The 23,024-nt window shown below is 37.5% G+C and overlaps 1 protein-coding gene across 4 annotated transcripts in view; it reads left to right on the top strand.

The window, feature by feature from the left end:
- The first annotated feature begins 3,365 nt into the window (after positions 1-3,365).
- The window catches only part of LOC117435427 (tax1-binding protein 1 homolog B-like), a 38,978-nt gene continuing 19,319 nt past the window's right edge, over positions 3,366-23,024 (top strand). The window contains exons 1-8 of one of the 4 annotated variants that reach the window (XM_034058569.3): positions 3,366-3,669; positions 13,382-13,577; positions 16,739-16,841; positions 17,607-17,794; positions 18,872-19,030; positions 21,274-21,422; positions 22,133-22,223; positions 22,783-22,968. In XM_034058569.3, the coding sequence (XP_033914460.3) occupies positions 13,401-13,577; positions 16,739-16,841; positions 17,607-17,794; positions 18,872-19,030; positions 21,274-21,422; positions 22,133-22,223; positions 22,783-22,968 (1,053 nt within the window). In that variant the 5' untranslated portion in view covers positions 3,366-3,669; positions 13,382-13,400. Of the gene's footprint in view, positions 3,675-12,150; positions 12,252-13,381; positions 13,578-16,738; positions 16,842-17,606; positions 17,795-18,871; positions 19,031-21,273; positions 21,423-22,132; positions 22,224-22,782; positions 22,969-23,024 lie in introns of those variants that run through there. The other 3 variants (XM_059011152.1, XM_034058568.3, XM_034058570.3) reach the window with 3 other exon arrangements.

Genomic DNA, 23,024 nt, shown 5'->3' with positions numbered 1-23,024 from the left:
TGGCCACGTCCTGCGTCCCCTCTAACTGCCTGGTGGGCCCGGTTGTTTGCTGCTGGTGTGCCCTGTAGGCGATGCCTTAGGTCACCCAGCGGAGCCGTGGGGACTGGAACTTTCCTGGTGACAGTCCACGTCTGAGGAGCTCACCAGCGGTTCGACCTGCCCCATGCGGAAGCGCGGGGAGGGAGCAACGTGACCACCTGCCTGGATGCCTTGTGTTCCCTGTGGGATCTCTGTAAGATCTTCTCCACAGCTGGCCCAAAGCTGGGGATATAGGCGCGTCACGGCCTTATCTGCATCAGGAACTCTGGCTTGTGACAGCCTCAGCTGTCTACGAGCCACAATCAAGCTAGCCAGGCTCCGGCCAAGAGCTTGCCCTTGGAGACCGGAGATCTGAAGCAGCGTGCTGGACAGGAGACTCCGTGGTCACCGGCTCAGGGAGCGGGGCCTCACGCAGTACACCGTCCATATAGGCTGTGAGCACACTCACCGTGTTTGACCATCGAGTTGCCTGTGCCTCTGTTGCATACGCCCGCTTGAGATGCGTTTCCGTCACCTTGCATTGAGGGTTTGGGCACGCCGGGTCTCTAGCCATCCCACCCACCATCGGGGACTTAACCAGGGCTGCGATGGTGGAGTCTACTGGGGGGAACTCTGCTAGGCCAAGCTTTTCCGAACTTTCTAGAGAGTCAAGCTGTGTGGCCTGCTTTAGCACGCTAGGACCTGTGGCCGGACGATCCTAGGAAGAGCGTACCTCCTCCATGAAGTCTGGGAAGGCCGTGAACTTTTGAGGCAAACGGACGGCGTGGTTCTGCCGCTGGCATCCAGGGGACCTTCAGGAAGGCTGCAGCGCGTCCCATAAGTGCCAAAACCGAGCTAGAAAACGGGGGAACACTGGCTTCCAAGGCTACCTCGAAGCCAGGTTCTTCCTCAGCAGGAGGTTCGCTTACCTGCATGTCAGAGGAGAAGGAGGATCCCTCCCCAGAGGCCGCTATAGAAAGTGTGTCCTCTTGCGCCAGCTGGGGCGCCTCTTCCCATCCACCCTGATCTCCCCTGGGGGAGAGGGGGTATGGCAATTGGAGCTGCAACGGAGCTGGGACTGCGTCCGGAGGAACTGTGTACTCTCAGAAAGAAATAGACAACCACTTGTGGGTTACTGCACAGGCAGTCGCTCACACACGACAGACAGATAACAAAGAGCGGCCTACCACGGAAGCGAGGAGACCGCTGAAAGACAGAAAGGCGAAAGGCTCAGTCTTTTCAAAGCCGTTGATTCCGGGAAAGTGGCGAGACAGCTTTCAGCACGATTGCAAGGGAAATACAATCGACTCGATTCGACTCGAGAAGCTCTTTTTTACCGTACCGTCTTGAGAAGGAAAAAGAGAAATGGCTTCCTGAGGATGACAGTTTTCATCCCTCGCTGGGCGGGACCGAGTGCATCATCCCAGGAAGGGGCCTATCGGCAGCTCTGGTATAGAGAGCTCAGCGATAACTACAATGTTGAAGATACTGTTTAATTTAATATTGTTTTAGTATTATCCACAAAGCACTCTATATATGGGATTATTTAAGAAAATTCATAACCTCAAACATAAAACAAATCAGAAAACAAACTGGCCATTTAATCCATGAATAATTAGAATTAAGACAGTCTAGTATATATATATATATATATATATATATATATATATATATATATATATATATATATATATATATATTGTGTGTGTGTTATATTCATTTATCATGCATGATTTTCTAAGAGCAAAATGCATTGTTGTTTATGTTATTTAAAGTTTGTTTGTGGTACGTTGTAAATACTGTACCAGTAATCTGTCAAGGTCGAAATAATTATTTCCAAGATAATTTAGAAAAAAAAATAGTAATAATAATTACAACTGCCAGGCAGTTTTACAGCTTCCTAGCTCAGTACCAGTTGGAAATTTTGGCAAGCTGTAGCATTGCAGCACAAGTGTCGGCAACAGATCCGTTTTATGGAGCAGTTTCAATTCAAAATACTGCATTAGTTCATGATGTCACAATGCTTTATAACTTTAAACACCATAGTAACCATGACCCTATCTACACACTGTAAGGAGTTATAAGCTAGTTTTACATTTGACCTTAGAAAGGTCACAGGCTAGGTGAGTTTTGGATAGAGCACATATGGTTTCCTATATGCGTTCCATAGTAACCATTAACTTATCTGTACACTGTAAGGAGTTATAAGCTAGTTTTACATTTGACCGAAGATTTTGAAAAGTTTTTAAAGAAATGCGTCAGGTGGCCATATTGGTTTACTCACAAACACCATTTTTGAAAAAGTCAATTGTATTGACACAGGGATGATGCTTGTCATCTTTGGAGTTAATCAACTAAACCGTGTTCAACTGAAGCGGTTTTAAATGTACAAAATAACATACTTTTTCCCTATTTGAATTCCATTATCCCCAGGATGATGCATCAGGTTAAGAGTTAGCAGTTTGATGTTTGGGGCGCGTTTTGGCAAATTTATCGCAGCAACATCAGCTACCCAAACTTGAAGCGGGTTTGGTTGCTGATGACGTATGCGAAGTTTCAGATCAATCGGTTCACCGGTTCCCAAGAAGAAGATTTTGAAAGTTTTTTCCAAAAAATGCATCAGGCTGCCATCTTGGTTGACGCAGGAGCGTAATGTTTGCATCTGAACTGTAATCTACACGGGATGATACCTGCCAAGCTTCATGCTGATTGGTTACACTGCGTGCGAACAGGAGCAGTTTAAAGTTTTGGGAGGAAAAAAGACAATAATAAATAAATAAATAAATAAATAAAATCTTTACAATAACAGTAGGCTTCCCAAGCCAGTTTGGAAACCTAATAATAATACTTCATTACTTTGATAATATGTATCATGATAAAAATCTAAATTTTCTGAAGTATTATTATTATTATTATTATTATTATTATTATTATTATTATTATTATTATTATTATATTTTTTTTTAGCAAGATAAATATATTTTATAATGTACTTATTTATTTATTTTTTAATTTGGGAAGGAGTCTGAAAATTATGCCTATTACTGATATTTTAATTTGAAACAGTACTTTTATTCACAATTTGGCTCAATTGTTAAATAACAATGTCGTTTAAGTGTATTTTAGAATTGCATCGTCTAAGGACGGTTAATGACAGGACAAAGACACACACTGTTGAAATTGTGTTTTTTCAGCACCTTGCTTAGATGTATGCGCAAGAAAACTGTGTTTTAATTAATTGATTGATAAGTGTCACTGTCATGCCATTAAGTAATCCCGTCACTGACGCGAAAAGTCAGTTTGTTTCTGATTTTAGTGTTTTATGTGTTAGATGACTATCCCACATTTTGTAAAGTTTTTGACTGTTTGGAAACAAATACACTCATTAGGTTGACTAAATAAACACGTCACACATTTAAAGAAAAAACAACGGTCACGTATATTCGGGTTGTTTTTGTGACAAACGCTTCGACCTGACGTTTCATCTATCTTCAACAACTACCGGTTGCCCTCTTGGAATTTTACACTGACACATCAATATCAGGAAATTACGTCAAGCGTTGTGTGTGTCGTTTGTTAGGAAGACGGTCGACTGACTGGTGGCAGTCAATAACAACTTCTGAACAGGTCGGAGTATTACATCAACCTCAAGTCAGGTATTTTGTGTTGTATTATTATATGTACGTGTGTAGAACGGTCTAAATTATGGTTAAGAAGCCATTTAATTAGTTACAGTGTCTTAGTATTGTACACCGAGCTTTCGGTTTTTGTTTGGCACTCATTATTTTCAGAACTACTAAGCATGTTTTATTTAAATTGTTTTCATAGATTCTGATTTCTTGTAAATGATCAGTGCTAGACTATTCCATATAGGTTAGTAACGTTGACATGAAAGGAAAGCAGTTGAACAGTTTATTTTGAGAACGCTGGAGCCTGGGCCTCAGAACGTGTACATTACGAGTATATGTTATTATTCTCATAAACACACGCTTTTTATAAATCTGTTTTGTGGTGTAGAGGTTACTGGCGTTAATTTACATCTGTAGAAGGTGAATATGTGGCAAGTCATAAACAAATTATGATTTATATTTCTATAACAACAATAATATATACCCAGTTTAGTGGTACTAGTACGAATTGTATACTAGTACGAATTGTATTTATTTTATCATTAGGCACGGTATTATGCCGTTTTGTTATATGACCAGGAATGTCGCTCATATGTTTAGTAAGTCAAAATGAACCTAATGGTATCAGGGAAACCACGATAAATATTGTGGATTTGCACCCTCTTTGACCAATCAGTTGCAAGAATCTGCAAACTACGCCATTTAACTAAAATGTCAACAATGGTAGAGAACCAATCAGGTTAAGCAAGGGGTGTAGCTTCATGTTTATGTGTACAGTATTATAATACAGAGTGTGTGACGTGTTAAGTAGTCAAGTGATTGACTCATACAGGTTATTCTTTTCTTGCTCATAGTTATACCAGTTACAGTACATGCCAATATTGTCAGATTTGCTAGGAACTGATAATGGGGAATTTTAAAATTACATAATGGGTAACGGTTTGTACTTGTTTTAAATAATCTGAAGAAATGTTACCTAATGAAATCTTCCAAGATTATTACAGCAATCTTAACTACTGCCTGCATTTTATAAACTGGGTCATTCCATGTCAAATCAACAAAAATCCCTGCCTCAATTTTGATTTTGCTTATATTTTGTGTAGTTGAATATACAGGTCAGCTATGAAACCAGGCCAAATATTCAGGCTCAATGATGAAGATTTGCTAGATACACCCCATTTTGAAAGGAGGGGTGGGGGGGGTAAGAGTGATTTTTGAGGATCTAAAAATGAATGTCAATAGGCCCTATGAATGCTTCTGTACAGATAGCCAGGTTGGTCTTAATGCAAAATAAGTACCAAGTCAATTATGTCACCACAAGTCCTTCAAACGCTCATCTGTAAGCCCACCAAAGGTCAGTTTGTTAACTCGTGTCCCACAAGGGGTTTTAGCCCTTCATATATGTGGCCATTTTCATCCTGAAGCCTTTTTGTGGGGTCATTAAATCAGACAGCAAAGTAGGTAGACAGTAGCAGAGCTGCATACAGAAAGTCAGTTAAATTATGAGCACACCTAAGCAATTTGAAAGTGATCTCTTCTACTTTAGAAGGAACATGCACTTAAAAATCACTCGGGAATTGGACAATCTTTCAGTTTTAAGGCCCCCCAGCAACACAGATATAAAGCAGTGGTACTTGTGTTGCATGAAGTCTACAGAAGACCTACCATTCATTGGCCTACTGATATTCTAAATATCATTTTTAGATCCTTGTAATCACTCCAAAATGAGACACCCCCACTCCACTCCCCAAAAAAGGGGGTGTAAATCATCATTGAGCTTAAATATTTGGCCTGGTTTCATACCTGACCTGTGTCTTCCACTACACAAAATATAAGCAAAATCTAAATCTTGAGGTGGGAATCTCTGGTTGAGTGGACACGGAATGACCCAACCACCACTTTTCAGTAAACAATGTTACATTTACTGGGAAGATAACAAACAAACAAACAAATAAAATAAAACATGCAAAATGTGAACTTAGTTTTCAGCAGATCTTAGGCAGCAACTGGAAGTAGGAGAGCATTGTAGTAGATATAGTAATATAGAAACGTTTATTGCACCATTTATGTTTCCGATTCCATAGTGAAGATGTTTGGATAAAGATATATTTATTGTTCCATTCGAAAAGTGACCTTTTAAATGTGTCAACAGAGTGAAAGAGAATATGATTACTGCAGCGGTATATTTAAAGCAGAATCCGAGACTTTAGACCTTGTGATGGGAAAACCCCTTGCATGACATTAAACCTTTAAACTGTCCGTTTACATTGTGCAGATACCATTTAAGCGGAATGTACTGATTTATATTTGCAGGGTAATATAAACATTTTAGGGGAAATATGCTGGGGCATTTGACCATCAACAAAATGGTTCCCATATTGGGGTATTGTGCACTCTGTGATACTGTAGATACTAGAAGATTCCTTTTCAAATGTTGTGCCACAGGGGATAACAAATATCTAATGATAAAAAGTAAGCAAATATTCATTCAAAGCATTTTAATGATTTGAGTGATTCACCTCTATGGCCAAATATCACAGTGCCTCAAGAAAAGACAAATACTTTGTGTTGAAGGATTGGAATGTGAGTGTGTCATGCATCACACCAATATTCCCGCTGGCAATATGTTAATATACAACAAGACATAAAACTAAGAATAAGGAAGAAAAATCAATGACTAATTATAAATGCATGAATTATAAAACAAGATAGCAAAATCAGTATTTTCATACCAAACCAACCCACGTGTTTAAAATCATTAGATCATTTTTCAGCACTTTTTTTTATTTATATTTTGTCTGTTACAAAGCCTTTGTTATCTTTCTTCTGTCTGAGGATCTGATGAAGAACCACTCTGTGAATATACAGTAAAGCTTTGGCTCTCAATCTCAGTGTAACTTCCAGTGTATATGGCTTTTCATTTTCCTGGTTACATATCCAGAAAGGTCAGAATGAGCAATTGATTTAAAAAAAAATTGGTTAGATCTGCTTTTGCTAAAATCAACCATGTTATTATTCTGTGTATTGTACTGTACAATATGGTCTTATTAAGGTTTATCAGTATATCAATGTACTTCTTTCATCATGAACATTTAGTGAAGTCTTGCAGAACTGTAGATTCTCATTACCTTTCCCATGACAATTTATTACCATACTTGGATAATTAAGTGGGCTACATTTCTTTTGGATTATGTACAAACCTGCAGTACTCTGAGTAATTTACTACCAAGCAGCTTTCTGTGCTGTACCGAGACAGGCTTTGCTGCCATTAATTCAGTCTTGGAATTGCTTTGCTTAATAATAGCATTACAAATAGCTACTTAAAGTACATCATCTCTGAGCCTGCACTGTAAGCAAATAGTCCAGAGCAGATAAAAATAATGCTATAGCTACAAGCTGAAGCAATTTTTTCATTCTTGAGAAGCATTTACTAAATGCAATGTTGTTTCCAGTCCAACCATTTCTGGGATGGAGATGCCTCGCCCACAACAAATGAAAGATTACAGGCTCCCCACAAGATACAGAACAAGGTGCCACTGGGTTAATGTTTAGAACCAGCAGTGTTATCATGACTGCAAATGAGTATACAGGTTCAGGACAAGATTATTCAAACCTTAGGAAAACTAAAAACCACATTTAACGAGATGCAGCTTCTGCAACATGTAGTAACATTATAAAGTGCATCCAGATGATCTCTTCCAGATATTTAGTTATGAGAGAAACAGCCCATATCTGTTGCTGGAATACACTCCGTTTCATTAGTCTAAAGGCCAGTGAAATGTGATATGTGTAGTGTGTGGACAAGTGTTTATGTCTCGCTACAGTAGACCACTGCTTCATCATGTGAGTTTTCTCATTCTTTCTCCATTAATTTATGTGTGGGAGTTATGGGTACAAAGAAAAGACAAGCCTCAATGGGCCAATAGCCTCTCTTTATTCCCAGCATTTTGTTCCTTTTGTTTGTATGTAGCAGATTGTGATTTTGGTTAAATAGTTTGTCTGCTGTGAATTTCTCATTCCGCACAGTACAGAGGTAGTTTGCCCATGAGGGTTTAATTCCGTTAATCTAATATCCCTTTCACACAGATGAGTTATGAAGACTCAGAACATACTGATGCGGCATTTTGGTCTGTGTGAATTGTCTGTATAGTCACAGAGCCATCCTATGCACGCTTTCATTTTTTTCAAATACAATGGCTGATCAAGAACAAGGTAGTAATTGGAGTATGGAATAAGTTAATGAATTGTTAACTTTACGGGCTGACAAGGAGGTGAATTCACAAATAGAAGGGACGGTGCGTGATGCTGTAATTTATGGACGAATCGCCTTTGCCATGAAAACGATCTGTTGACTGACAGGTTTGAAAGTTGTAGTCACGTGATCCCTTTGGCTGTGTGAAAGGGTTATGACGGTATTATACAAGCATATAATTCGCAATTTCATGCTGTGTGAATGGGTATTTTAAAGAATGGCTCGCTAGCTGCATTTGTGTGTGTGTGTGTGTGTGTAGGGGCTTAAAACAGCAGGTTCCAGAGTTTTTGTTACTGATTTAAATATTTGATTTGATTTTTTTTATAAGAATCAAGAACTACAGTACAGTATGCCCTGTGTGTGTTCTCATGAGGGTGACTTTCTCAAAACCATTTAGTACCTGTAGCATTTAGTGGAGAGCCCTTTTTGTCTTTCGATGTCTCTTGAAAATTATTTTTTGATGTGGAAACAAGAGGAAGAAGCTGAAACTGCAACTGATATTATGGTAAAGACCAGAAATAGCCATGGGCATATGCAAACTATTGGTTTCACTATGGTCTGTGCAGGTGCTTTACAGTACTACTGTATAGTCAGAAGCCAGCTGTTTTGGTTTCACTATTTCAGTTATCATAGTCATTGTGTGGTCACATTACATATAACAGAAGCATCCTGGATGGCTTTACACCAGTTGGACAGTAAAGTATCTAAAGGATGTTAATGTCTAAACGCATCCTCTCTATTAAGTGAACAAAACAAATAGTCCTAGATTGTTTGTATCCTATAGAAATGACATGTAAACAAAGTTGTCATTTTTGTAAATTTAATTGACACATGCTCAGTCAAACTTGCCCTCAATGGATGCTCGAAGAACAAAAAAATATATTAAAAAGCTGTTTCTGTCTGTGATTACAGAACTATAGAAAGTAGCTCAGGTTTAGATGTGATTCTTACTACATCCAGTATATCAGAAATTGGCACTGGATAAAGCTTTAACCCTCCGTCGGCAGCAGTAATTTAGCTCGCACAGAAAGCACCCCACATACATACATGCAGCTTGCATCGGTCATGTTCAATTTCACGCTATGCGCTCTTAGCCACGTAACTACGGCATTCCGTCACTAAACTGCACCAAACTTCGTACAGAGACAGTCAGTCCCTTTGCAAACCTGCCAGACTATTTACAGACGTGCTCAAATTTGTTGGTACCCCTCCACAAAAAACGAAGAATGCACAATTTTCTCTGAAATAACTTGAAACTGACAAAAGTAATTGGCATCCACCATTGTTTATTCTACATTTAATAGAAATCAGACTTTGCTTTTGATTTTTTATTCAACATAATATTGTAAATAATAAAACAAATGAAAATGGCATGGACAAAAATGATGGGACCGCTAACCTAATATTTTGTTGCACAACCTTTAGAGGCAATCACTGCAATCAAACGTTTTCTGTAGCTCTCAATGAGACTTCAGCACCTGTTAACAGGTAGTTTGGCCCACTCTTCCTGAGCAAACTGCTCCAGCTGTCTCAGGTTTGATAGGTGCCTTCTCCAGACTGCAAGTTTCAGCTCTTTCCATAGATGTTCGATAGGATTCAGATCAGGACTCATAGAAGGCCACTTCAGAATAGTCCAATGTTTTGTTCTTATCCATTCTTGGGTGCTTTTAGCTGTGTGTTTTGGGTCATTATCCTGTTGGAGGACCCATGACCTGCGACTGAGACAGAGCTTTCTGACACTGGGCAGTACGTTTCGCTCCAGAATGCCTTGATAGTCTTGAGATTTCATTGTGCCCTGCACAGATTCAAGGCACCCTGTGCCAGGCGCAGCAAAGCAGCCCCAAAACATAACTGAGCCTCCTCCATGTTTCACTGTAGGTATGGTGTTCTTTTCTTTGAAAGCTTCATTTTTTCGTCTGTGAACATAGAGCTGATGTGACTTGCCAAAAAGCTCCAGTTTTGACTTATCTGTCCAAAGGACATTCTCCCAGAAGGATTGTGGCTTGTCAATATGCATTTTAGCAAATTCCAGTCTGGCTTTTTTATGTTTTTCTGTCAAAAGTGAAGTCCTCCTCCTTCTTCCATGGAGTCCACTTTCGCTCAAAAAGCGACGGATGGTGTGATCTGAAACTGACGTACCTTCACCTTGGAGTTCAGCTTGTATCTCTTTGGCAGTTATCCTTGGTTCTTTTTCTTCCATTCGCACTATCCTGTTCAATCTGGGGTCGATTTTCCTCTTGTGGCCGCGCCCAGGGAGGTTGGCTACAGTTCCATGGACCTTAAACTTCTTAATATTTGCAACTGTTGTCACAGGAACATCAAGCTGCTTGGAGATGGTCTTGTAGCCTTTACCTTTACCATGCTTGTCTATTATTTTCTTTCTGATCTCCTCAGACAACTCTCTCCTTTGCTTTCTCTGGTCCATGTTCAGTGTGGCGCACACAATGATACCAAACAGCACAGTGACTACTTTTCTCGATTTAAATAGGCTGAATGACTGATTACAAGAATGGAGACATGTGTGATACTAATTAAAGAAACGAATTAGTTTGAAATATCACTATAATCCAATTATTTATTATCTTTTCTAAGGGGTACCAAAAAATGTGTCCAGGCCATTTCATAATATCTTTGTAGAATAAGCAATAATTCATCACTTTTCACAGCTTCTTTGCTTTATTCTATGACATACCAAAGGCATACAAGTATACATGATAAAATAGCTTTTAATTTAATCACTTTTCAGGAGGAATGAAGCATTATTTCAATGAGCTGTAAGGGTACCAACAAATTGTATATTTATTTCAAAGGACAACGAAAACATGTAATAAATCTGAGTAATTCATTTTATGATATTCTGAACTTTAGAAATATGTTTATACGTTTGTACATGTACACTAATCTCTATTTGATAGCAGTAGGAGACAAACATGTTGGCACCCTCTGCACTTAATATAAGATAATTTGAGAAAACATGTTCAATACACAAGCCTTTAGGGAACATTAGCCACTAATTAATGACAAAGACCAAAATACACAATTTCTGGGAGTTTAACAAACAATCTTTATGAAAAAACAAAAGCAATTTCAAATATTTGTTCATGACAAAAGCATTGGAACCCCTGCTTTAGTATTTTTCTTCTTATTATGGCTTTCAGATGTTTATGATCATTCTTAACCAGTATGTTTCATGTTGTTGGTGAAATCTGGGCACATTCTGTCATCTCCTTTAGCTGAGACAGATTGGTTACACAATATTTGGCTACAGATCAATCAATTTTTAAAGGATTGAGATCTGGTGACTGCAAAGTCCATTCCAGAGTTGACTTGGCTGTAAGCTTTGGGTAGCTGTTATGTTGGATGATATTGTGCAATGTCTGCCAATCAGCCTACGAGCAGGTGGTATCATTGTACCTTTTATATAAAAAAAATAAAATAAAAAAAAAGCGAATGCCTATCCAAATAGCAGCGTTATCAAAGTTACAAAGTCCTGTAGACTGGGGCACATTTACTCCAAATTGCCTGTCGTCTCTCTCGGGCATCGACAAGCCAACGGGCTGCGCGATAGTGGTAGCCTAGTATATGAAAGACGTCTTTTTAAACTTGCAGAATAAAATCATATGTATGCAGTAAGGCATGAGAGAGCATGCTGGAGATTTGTCAATTCTTGGTGCATTGTTACTGGGCACCCAGTAACTGCAGGGAGGTTTTGGAGGTCTCGGATCTGTGACCACTGACGGACATAATTTCTCTCGCTTGCAGTCCAGCATTGGACAGTTTTTGTAAGGTACTGCAGATGCTGTAATTAGTGTAATTTGTGAGGTGCCTGCCTTCCTTCTTATTCTGGATAGCATTGTTGCCAGGTAATTCACTTGCATTGGCTGTATCATATATCGTACAGCGCAAGAGTTTAAGGTGCTTTGTCAAGGTCAATAACCTTGCGGTAGAGCCATCGTCGAGAGGGCATTATTGCAGTAAGAATACCTAGATTTACCTTGCACTTTTAATGATTTGTCAGGGTACCCTTTCACTGAGAAACATTTTGGGAAAATCATCCCTACAATGTTCATCAAGGATCAGATACATGCCTGCACATTTTGACTCTGCATTTGCGGGTACAGGACTGTCACAAAGACGGCCGGAGTGGGTGGCGTCAGACCAGAAACAGGAACACAATAAACAGAGAGATGTGGTTTGGTATAAGCTGGGTGCGTGATCGCGCTCAGCATTTAATAAACAGAAAATAAAAGGTTTGAAACACAAAAACACTGGACACGGCACTACACGCCAAAATAAATAGACAAACAAAACGGACTACACAGACAAACGGTGCACGGAGACAAACAAACACGGTGAGTGAAAACACTTAACTATTCTTCTTCTTCTTATTATTACCTCCGTCTCCAATCCCGTTCTCCACTCACTGAACACCTAACCCCCACTGCATGAAAATGTGCATCTATATATACTGTTGTGCTGGGATTCAATTACTAATTAATTATTCACTTGAATCCCAGCACGTGAATTAATTCTGTGCAACCCCGTGCTCGCATATTATATTTTAAATGCACGTGCGTGATGTGCAATCCCGTGCCTAAATACAAATATACAATTTAAATACACGTGAAACACAGACCCGTTTATATCCCGTGTACCAATGACTATACACCAACATTAACATACACACGCAACATACAAATGCACACAGGGACGGGGCACTTTGCCACAAGGACTGGTTGCTTTTGTTGGTGGAAAGTATTGATTGGCTGGTTTTGGTAGATGATACATTTGGACGAATTGTCTTTGTTTAGTATTTGCTGTCCAATAGATGTAAATTGAGCTTTTAATACAGCAAGTCAAAATGAACAGCCTGCATTTTGCTATTGTTTTGAGGTGCTATGGAGTCAAGCTTTTGAAGTCTAAACTTTGGGAGCCAACCAGCTCAGTCATCCATCCATTCATTCAAAGTGATTATCGGACATTAGTCAGCCAATGCTAAAATCTGCGGCAAACGTGACATGGCCCTCCTGCAATGATTAACTACAGTTGTCTTCCGGTAGTGTAAGGTGATATCCACATACTATACAGATCCCAGTCCTCTACAGCTTGATTCAAAGCCAGTCTATTTTTATTACTAGTAATTTGAATGTACAAGCACTGTGGGGAGATTTCCAGCAAGAGAAAAGTGACATGGAGTAAGCATAAAGAGTCATGTCTGTATTATAGCCAGATGTAGATACAGTTTATACAAGTTATAGCATTGTAAAACATGTTCTTATTCGCTGTCCCAAATAAGGAAACAAATAAAAAATACTGAAAACATTATTGACGATACCAAAAGACAAGTGAGAGTCTGACGCTTAAATAGAGGCGGGTGGGGGAATGTTAATTGTAAAGTGATGTACCACAGAAGTGTACTGGTAGCCAGAAGGATGCATGTGAGGACTAAATTATTTACAATATAATCTTATTTGTTTTGCAGAAGACTTGACAATTGAAAAATGTCATTATTTGAAGACCTATCGGCATCTGGCAACACCACTGAGACATCAAACTTTGCACATGTGATCTTTCAAAATGTGGCAAAAAGCTACCTTCCACATGCTGCTCTGGAGTGTCATTACACTCTGACCCCGTACATCAGGCCTCATCCGAAAGACTGGGTTGGCATTTTTAAGGTAAGTCTGTTTTTCTATTGGACAGTAGCTCAGGACTATATGGAAGTAGTGTGTGCTGTAAATATTTTACAGTGAGGTAAATAGTTTGCATATCACTGGTGAGAACATGCCAAAAGTGTAGAAACATTGATCATTTATGTTTTTATATGCAGTATTAATCAAGGTTATTGAGGTAATTGACTTGAAGTGTTTGTTAGATTCACTGTTATACAAACACTTGCTTTCAGGATGTCCGAGGTAAACTTCATATGCTTATATTACCAATGTGTTAGTTACCATGTTTTTGCTCAGTCAGCAAACTGTTTGCCATTCAAACAAAGTTGTCTCTTTTTCAGACTGGCTTCTCTTGTTTTAAAAGCTTTCTGGAAAGTATCCAAGGCAATGTAGTTTTGACTATTCCTCGGAGCACATTATATCCACCCTGAAAAGCAGTAGTTAAGTTACAACAGTACATTTGAAATGGATAGTGTTGAGAGATCTGAACTTTTCTAGTGCTGTGTTGGCAGAATACCCTAAATCAAATGTCACCTGCCTGAAGGTTCATTTCTTTGCAAGATGATGAAGAACATAATAGAAATTAAGAGTATGGATTATAAGTGTCTGCTGCCCCCTAGTGCCAAGTAGTTACAAACTTGGGGGGGGGTGGGGCTTTCGCTTTTTATATACTGTATGAAATTATTGTTTTCGGTTACCTTCCAAAATGCTTGGGCGTATTTTTCTGTCACAATGTGTATAGTAACTCGACAGTACTTGCACACTTAAGTTGTACCTTTCCTTTGCTGTCTTCCACAAAGAAATCCCTATGGTCACGGGCACATTCTTCTGGGGTTTTTGTGTGTAGGAATTTTTTTACATTTCGCTACAATTGGCAATTCTGATTTAAATCCTCCGTATCTTAACTGTAATACAGCTTTAAATCCTGCTAACAAGCCTCCATTCCTAATTGTAATGTTGTTTTAAATCTTGCAAGTGGAGTCTCCAATAGAAATGTAGGAATGCGCTACCACTTGGTAGTTGGTGTGGGTTTAAAATATTCAGAACAAATCAATGATAGATACAAGTCAGGATGGAGGGACAAGGTAAGATTTTATTTTATTTTTATTTTTTTATGACTTGGAATGTATAATGTTTGAAGTTGACCTAGTAAGACCTAGGCAAGGTCTGCTCAAGTGGATACTCTCCACTACAATATTTGTGGATTGTTCCTTCACATTGATTACAGTATCTAACTATTTAAGCATCCACAAGAGGGGGCTTTACAGTTGCAACTCATTAACCTTTTCGGCTACAATAGTAAATAGTAATCTCCTTGGGCAAAATCTAATACATATACCTTAAAATAAACCCTAGCCTCTCTATAATCTATATTTATGATTCACAAACATCCCAACTTATTTTATGTGTCAGTTGTTTGTCTCCATGATAAACTTTAGCTGAGTGTTTAGAATTGAACTTATTAACAAAATATGTAATGTTTGTTTTTCTCTACTTTGAACTAAAGATAAGCTGTCATTTGGTACAGTTGACTCTGTTGCTGTTTTCACTTCTGGTCTTAATGCTGTAGATGGTTTTCTACAAATAAGAAAAGACTGATGATAAAAAAGAATAATAAAAAGTGACACTTGATTAAAAGCTGAAGTATTGCAGATCAAAGAGGCATTAACTAATGAATGCTGCCGTGTCTTCTTGGAGGCCTTTTACTTTTAAGTTAATGTAATGTGTAACACACTGGAGGTTCCTCCTCTTGTGTATCACATGGCTGTACAGTTTTCAATATCATTTAGAGTATGCCATGTTTATTCTTGTTTCAATCTGCTGAAGCTATGTTAGCTCTTTGAAGTAGCAGAAAATAAAAACTTAAAAGCAGCATGAGTGTTCTGTGTGGCGAGGAAGCTGGGAGTGTTGCCTGGGGGGGTTAAGAGTAGGCAAACATCTGATTTATAATGAAACTTGCTGAGTTGCAGAACTACATACTGAATGATTCAGTTCACTTTTTCTTGAAATCAACCATGTAAATACATGCCACTCCATGACTACTGTGTGTGTGTGTGTGCGTGCGTGTTTTTTGTTAACATACGTGCATTTTGTGTGTCAGAAACTGGTTAATGTTAAGATTATTCAGGCCAAAATGGGTTAATGCTATAATAAACCAGATCATATTAGTTATTTGCTAACTTCAAACCTTAGAATATGATACTGTATTCTTTGATTTTAAATTGTGTTTTTGTGTAATCTCCAAAGTAAAGGAAGGGTTCAAACAGTTTTTGCTTTTACATTTTTCCAAAAGTGCAGTGGATAAAAATAAGGATAATTTAATTTATACCCTTGCTATAATGAACCTGTTGGAGTCCAAGCCTTTTGTTCATTACTTATAGCGAAAGGACAATCATAATGAACGATAAACTTTTGGTGTAAATTAATGAGATTTAAAATGAAAGTAGAATTACATGTACCGGATCGTCTCGTGTATGCAGTATTCTGCTTTTTGCTTTATCCTATTTGTTAAAAAATTTAAACGCAGTACAAAAAGCAAAAATACTGAATTGAAGCTGGACTTTTATTCAAAATCATTCTGACACAAATTGTTTCAAAGTGCACCAAATCTTAATCCAGCATACAAGAATCCAAAATTATTGTTTTTTTTCTGTAATCAATTTTGTTGGCGCATGGTTGCTGAACAAGCCAAAAACAGAGTGCTTTTTGACAACCTGTATTCACGACGGAGATATGCCTGCGTTACTGCTTTTTTCAAACGATCTATGTAGTTTCCAGCTTTGTTGCAACGTAAAATTATTTTTGTTTTGGAGGCAGTTACAGAGTGCGTATTAAGACAAAAGAGTTGACTTCACTGCGGAGCAGAGGTGGCATCCCATTCGTACAGACCGTGCTGTTGACCGTGTGTGAAGGGAGTTATAGCGAGGATGTACTCTGTGTGTGTGTGTGTGTGTGTGTGTGTGTGTGTGTGTGTGTGTATATATATATATATATATATATATATATATATATATATATATATATTACTCGTGAAACCTTAATTACATGTCGATGTTGAAAAAAAAACACATGTGCAAGCATTTTATGGATGGCACAAAGGACAAAGAAAACAATGCCACTGTAATTCAGATCTGGCCTTGGTGTTTCTTCTCTCTCTCTCTCTGTAGGTTGGCTGGAGCACAGCTCGGGATTACTATACTTTTCTGTGGTCACCTCTTTCAGAAAAGTATGTAGAAGGAACATCAGTTAACTGCGTGGTGGTATTTCAAGGTAAGCTGTTGCGTAATTCATTTGTTGATTTATTTTAACTGTTTAAGGCAAGATTATTTATAAATGCTTTAAATCTGATTATGATTAAGACCCTGTGTAAATCGTGATTTCACAAGCTGCGCGGAAAACGTGAAATTAGCCCAATACCGCGATTTTTACAATATTCTTAAGAAATATATTTCTGCGAGTTGGACAACCAAAAGTTATGTAAATTCTTCAGACTGAATGTAGCAAATGGTGGAGTGATTCCTTCATCAGCCCAGCTGAGACATAAATACTTACCTAATGTTGCCGAGTATCACAAGCAAGAGATTATGGAATTGGTAAAACAGTCTAGTTGCTTGTCAGTGGTCACTGATGAGTCGACTGATGCCCAAGAGAAGTATGGGTTACACATTGTATTTGTTTTGCAAGACCTAAATGGTGAACATACATCTGACGTACTAGAACTGAAAGCTGTCCTTGCAGATACACTTTACCTACAGGCTGTTAATTACAACACCGTTTCACAAGCTATTGTAAAGTGCTTGAATAACTTTGACATTGATTTTGTTGTCAGTGCATTTATCTCTATTTGATGTTTTTAAAAAAAAAAGAATAACCTGTACACGTAATTTATAAAATAGTTCTGTGCATATTCTGCGAAATACGATACTTTACCCGTGACACTGCCATGAATTTTAAAGAAAATGTCTGCGATTTTCACAGGGCCTTAACTGTGATCATCATTGTTGATGGGGTTACTTTCTTTGATTTCTTTTCTAGGTTACTATGTTCCAAACGATGTTGCAGAGTTCTATCAGTTCTGCTATGTCACACACAAAGGTGAAATTCGAGGAGCAAGTACGCCATTCCAGTTCCGAGCTACCTCCCCTACAGATGACCTGCTGACCATGGAAGATGAAAGCAATTCTGATATACTGGTTGTGACCACCAAGGCTGGCATGCTTGAGGTGTGCTATTATGAATAGCATGTTTCCATGTTTGCCTTTTTAAGAGTGATTCAATTACATTGAAAAGGCAAACTTTTCCATTACCTATAGTGTAGAATAGTATATTAGCAAATACAGTGCACACTTGCAGTATGGTTCTGCTGAAAAGTCAGTGCAGCAGTACATGTAGTTGGCCCACAGCTGGTCAGGGATATGGTTGTGTTTCCTTTGCTTCCTGAGAGTATTGTCATAAAGCTTTCAGATTTGTGTCTGGTCTCGGTTTCCAATTTGTGTTGCTGTCTGCCCACACAGAACCTGATCTTACTGCATTTTACACTACCTGCCTACATTTAAATTTAAAGGGTATCTTCAGATTATATATAATTATTATTTTTTTTTAAAACATTTCCCTTGTCTTATGCTGCTTGTTCCCTTTGTGTAGTTTCTGATTTTAAAAAGTAAAAACATGTAAATTATTTTATGCAATGGCCTTTCAACTCTGTTCAGCCCCATAGTAATGGAATGAAAAAGTTGGTGGCTGCATCATGTGGCGTCTGGAGTTACTCACATGGAACCAGCAGTTGGGTGGATTCCAGAAAAATTAAAACTTGGTACAGCAAAACTCTGAATGACTTTGAACATAATACAATTTCCTGTACTGTTTACAGTTATAGGTACCGTCTTGTACCTTTTACAGTCTGACACTTTTACTACTGACTGCTTTATGAATGGTTGTGTAAAACTTTCTTGTGAACCAATAACTTTGCTTAAAGAATATTGTTGCTAACAGCAAGTAATTGGCGCACTATTATCCAGTTAGTCAATTTCACTGTCATTTTGAATGGAAATTGCAACATGCACTGATAATAAAATCTCAGTACATAAACTTCCTGTTGCAGTAAAACATTTGTGATAGACTTAATCCCGAGATATCATTGGAAGAAACAATGAGCAATGAGAATTCCCATTCCTTTGTTATGCATGCAGTACAAAACATTTAATGAATTGGTTTAATATGAAAGAATGCAAATATGATTTGTCTTCCTACTTCTAATACTGTTATTGATCCAATGTGGGATATTGATTCTCTTTAAGCAGTATAAAATTGAAGAAGCTTTAAAAGAAAAAGAAGAGCTAATGAAGGTGATGTTCATGCTGCAAAAAGAAAAAGATCAGCTTGCAGAACAAGCTGAGAAGCTGGGGAATGCAGTAGATCAGGAAAAGGAGATGTGTGCACAGGTCAAGAAGGACTACCGGGTAAGTAAATCCACGTTGCCATTTCAATTGCTAATCTCTTAGAAAGCATTTGATGCTGACATCATATTTTCAGTGCTGTGGAAACTCCTAAGACAAAATATTATGATACCCTTCACTTTATCCTGTGATCTAATAAGGTTGCCTTAATGGGGTCATGTGACTTTGTTTCTTAATGAAGACCCAATGCATTGAGATTCATTCTTGGTACATGCTGTACACTGTGCTCTCGGTTGAGTTCAGTTGTGGGCATCACAAGAAAAAGTTTTTTTTTGTGGCAGTAATTTTAAAGAGCTGATGCCAAAAGCGTCTTACCTCAGAGGCCATGCATGTAGTGACTTCATATTTCCAGGGTTATATAGTATAAACACTGCATAGTGAACATGAACATTCAATGATGATCTATGTAAAAAACATAAAATACCTTTTTATATTCCTTGACGGACTATGGTGATTCATGTGTATTGCTCAGTTTATGCTGGAGAGCTACTTCAGACAGTGAAATGGGACTCTAGCCAAGAGTACTTTATAGTAGAATATTGAGTAAGACCACATGACTTGCTTTGTGTAGAAATAAAATGGGCAATAGCCTTAAGTGTCTGGCAACATGACATGGTTTAAAACCACAAAGAACAACTCTGACGTCAAGAACTTGCAAAGTAAATACAGATCAAGACTGATGTTCTCGTGTCAATTTTATAACATTTACGAAGTTTAAGCTGTTGGAAACTTTTTTCTTCTTTCAGGAAGTTGCATAATTAAAGACTTTAGCCCAACATACATCATCAATAAAAAAACAAATCTATCTATCTATCTATCTATCTACTATACAGTAATGAAACACACATTAAATAATATAACCTGTACAAGTATTCCTTATACCTTATATAATCGGAAGAGTTATTCTCCTGTGAAAGACGACTTTTCCTTTTAATAAGCGGTTTCACATCAGTTTTTATTTGTATGCCAGCAGTAGAGGTAATGTTATGGTTGATTTTAAATTAGAGGCTGTTTCTAATGTTTAAAAAGGCTAGAATGATTGCTGTTCTTGGTTAAAAGAACAGAAAATGTTGCATTTAGCAATGATTTATTATGTTTTTGCCAGTGAAGGTCAATTGGCATGTTTTTTCGTTGTCTTTGTCTTTAGCTCCCCCTTGTGTTATTTAATGGTGATGCATTATAAAAATAATTGCTTGACAATGTGTTTAATATGTATTTAATGCCGGATAAGACAATGCCTAATTGATTTTAAACATATAATACTGGCTGCAGTATTGTATTGTAGTGAATGTATCAACAAATATGTTTTTTTAAAAAAATCAATTATCAGAACTCTGCTGTTTTGGTAATATTAAATATATTGATTATTTACATATTTAACTTTAATTATGTAATGCATGCAATAATTTGGCTCCTTTTAATATGCAGTACTTGATATCAAGCAAGTAAAAAAACAGCACTATATTCAATCAATTTGACCTGTATGCTATAAATCTATCCTAATTAACATGAAAACATAAATATATACAGTGTAGTGTGGCTGTTAATTTTATGACTGCTAGTTTGTATGAGGTTTTGATATGCTGATGAAATTATTCTAACAATAATTCGGTGAAAAATCCCTTTAGTTGAACGTTTTGATAGAACATTGTTTTCTGCTGACTATATAAAGGAGAAACGGGTATGCTTTTATTTTAATTAGAAAGCACTACCTTCTAATGTATTAGCCATACTGTAATTGGCCTTGGGTACAGAGCAATAACTCAATGTTGATCCTACATTTGTACATGTTTCATTAATAGGATAGATGATTGCTTATAGTGTAAATGGTTTCCAGAAACAAGTTTTAAATGCCTGCTTCTGAGCTGTAAAAATCTAACTTAGCTTTATCAATACTGACATCCTTTACATGGATTCTATTTCATGAAACAATCCTGTACCTGCAGTATACACAGTACAATTCAATCTCTGAGATCTAACCCATGCAAGTAAGTGAAATGTAAATTATGTTCAGGCTGTCCTTTTATGTGGATTCCTTAGTTCTATAGTTGCCCCAACTTTTTTCTTAGAAAGCCAGTTTCCCCTATAAGCATTCTTCTAAATAGTTGTTCACAAACCCTGTAAGCTAAAGAGCAGCCAGTCTGTATACAATGAAGGTAGAACAGTGTCCCGTTTGTGAAGTGCTGCAGTAACAGCACTGGCTCTCAAGCGCAATTCTAATAACATTTGCTTCATTTTCTCTTTAGGATATTCTCAATGAATCACAAACCTTTAAGGATGAGAACGAAGAAATTAAGAAAAAGTATGAGAATGCCACTTCTCGAATTCTAGAGTTGGAAAATGACCTAATTGGGGTGTCCCAGAAAGCCATTGAGAAGGAGACTGAATTAGACAGGTATTTCTTCTTTCTTTTGATTTGTTATATAAATGCATTAGATGAACCACAATGGTTCCTTTGGTCTGCTTAAAAAAAAAAAAAAAGGTTACAGCACCCATTGGCTCAACTTAGAGTTAAAATGTCTCTAGCCAGCTTGTATTAAGAACTCTCCAATAAATGCATAATGTATTCCTGCTCTTCATGTTGTTTGGTAAGTGACATATTAAAAGCCTGAGTTTAAGATTAAAACTATATATAAAGTAGAACTGTAACTATTCTGTCAACATATTGTCTTCTAAGTGAAACTGTGATAGAAGCACTCTGGGTTTCTTAACTGCAGCTCTACAGCAGTACTATAGATTGTGCTCTATATTCTCCTCATGCTAGTGAACCCAGAGGCATGTGTCTGAACCCAGAGGCTTGCACAGTGACAGATTACAACATGGGAAGGCATCGGTCGTCAAGCATTCCTTTTTTTATAATTATGGCACTTTATAGAGAACATAAGCAATCTGACCAGCACACCATTATGCTCATATAGAATCACACTTCTAGAATATTGTTTAACCTGTATTGGACGCAAAACCTTTAATTGTAAATGCTGTGGAAGCTGAAAGGAATTTTCATAAAAAGACTGAAATTTGAGAAAAGCTCTGATTTTGTATGCATTCAGTATCATTTGTTATTTAAATTATTTTACCTGATTTGCTTTTTCTGTTGCATTTTAGCATTCGAGGCAGACTGAAGAAACTAAGTCTTGAGAAAGAACTGTTGGAATCTCAATTAAAAAATGAGAAGGATGAGAAAGAGTTGTATAAGGTATAAGATTTGTGTTGCTAAGTTGCATAGTTTTTACAGGATACGTTTGTGTTTCTTTAGCACATGGTGTAGTGCATAACTTGTAGCTGAAACAAAAAATATTCCCATTTCAGTCCTCATTTGCATTACACATCAACAACTCCCACAGTCATAAACATGAGTGATTGATTGAAGTTGTAATTAATATGGCTTTGAAGTAACTTGAGGCCTGACTTTTTTAATTACACAAGGTAGAGATACACAGATTTCAAACCCCGCTGTTTCAGCTTATTGAAATCTAAAATCCCTGTAATTTACTCTTCATCAGCAATTACCATGGGTAGTAATTTATAACTGTAAATTCGAGAGAATTTAAACATTGGGTTTTGCATTAAGATGTTAATTGCCATGAAGGATTCGCCAGTTAATGTAAAGGGACATATGTTTTTACAGGAGGTAATAAATATGGATGGTTGTTTTGTTTATTTTATTTTATTTTTTTAATTAATTTATTTATTGGAATTGAGCACTTGAGGTTTGTACGTATTATTTTCACCAAACTACATTTCTGTTTTATTAGATTCAACTGAAGAATACAGAGCTGGAGAACACAAAGCTAACTGCAGAGGTACAAACATTAAAATCAGTTGCTGTAAACAAAGAAAACATGCTCACCCAGCTGAGAGACGAGTCAGGCATGCTGAAGATGTGCATAGCAGAAAAGGAGAAGGCACAAAAAGAAATGTTGACTGCGTCCTCCACCAAGGTACAATAACGTCTCCCTTATTCTGCAAGTGACTTTTTATAACCACCATGTACAGT

This window comes from Acipenser ruthenus, chromosome 3, assembly GCF_902713425.1.
Source record: "Acipenser ruthenus chromosome 3, fAciRut3.2 maternal haplotype, whole genome shotgun sequence".
Taxonomy (NCBI): Eukaryota; Metazoa; Chordata; class Actinopteri; order Acipenseriformes; family Acipenseridae; genus Acipenser; species Acipenser ruthenus.
Note: the sequence above shows the minus strand (reverse complement) of the source record. Positions and strands in the feature narration are given on the sequence as shown.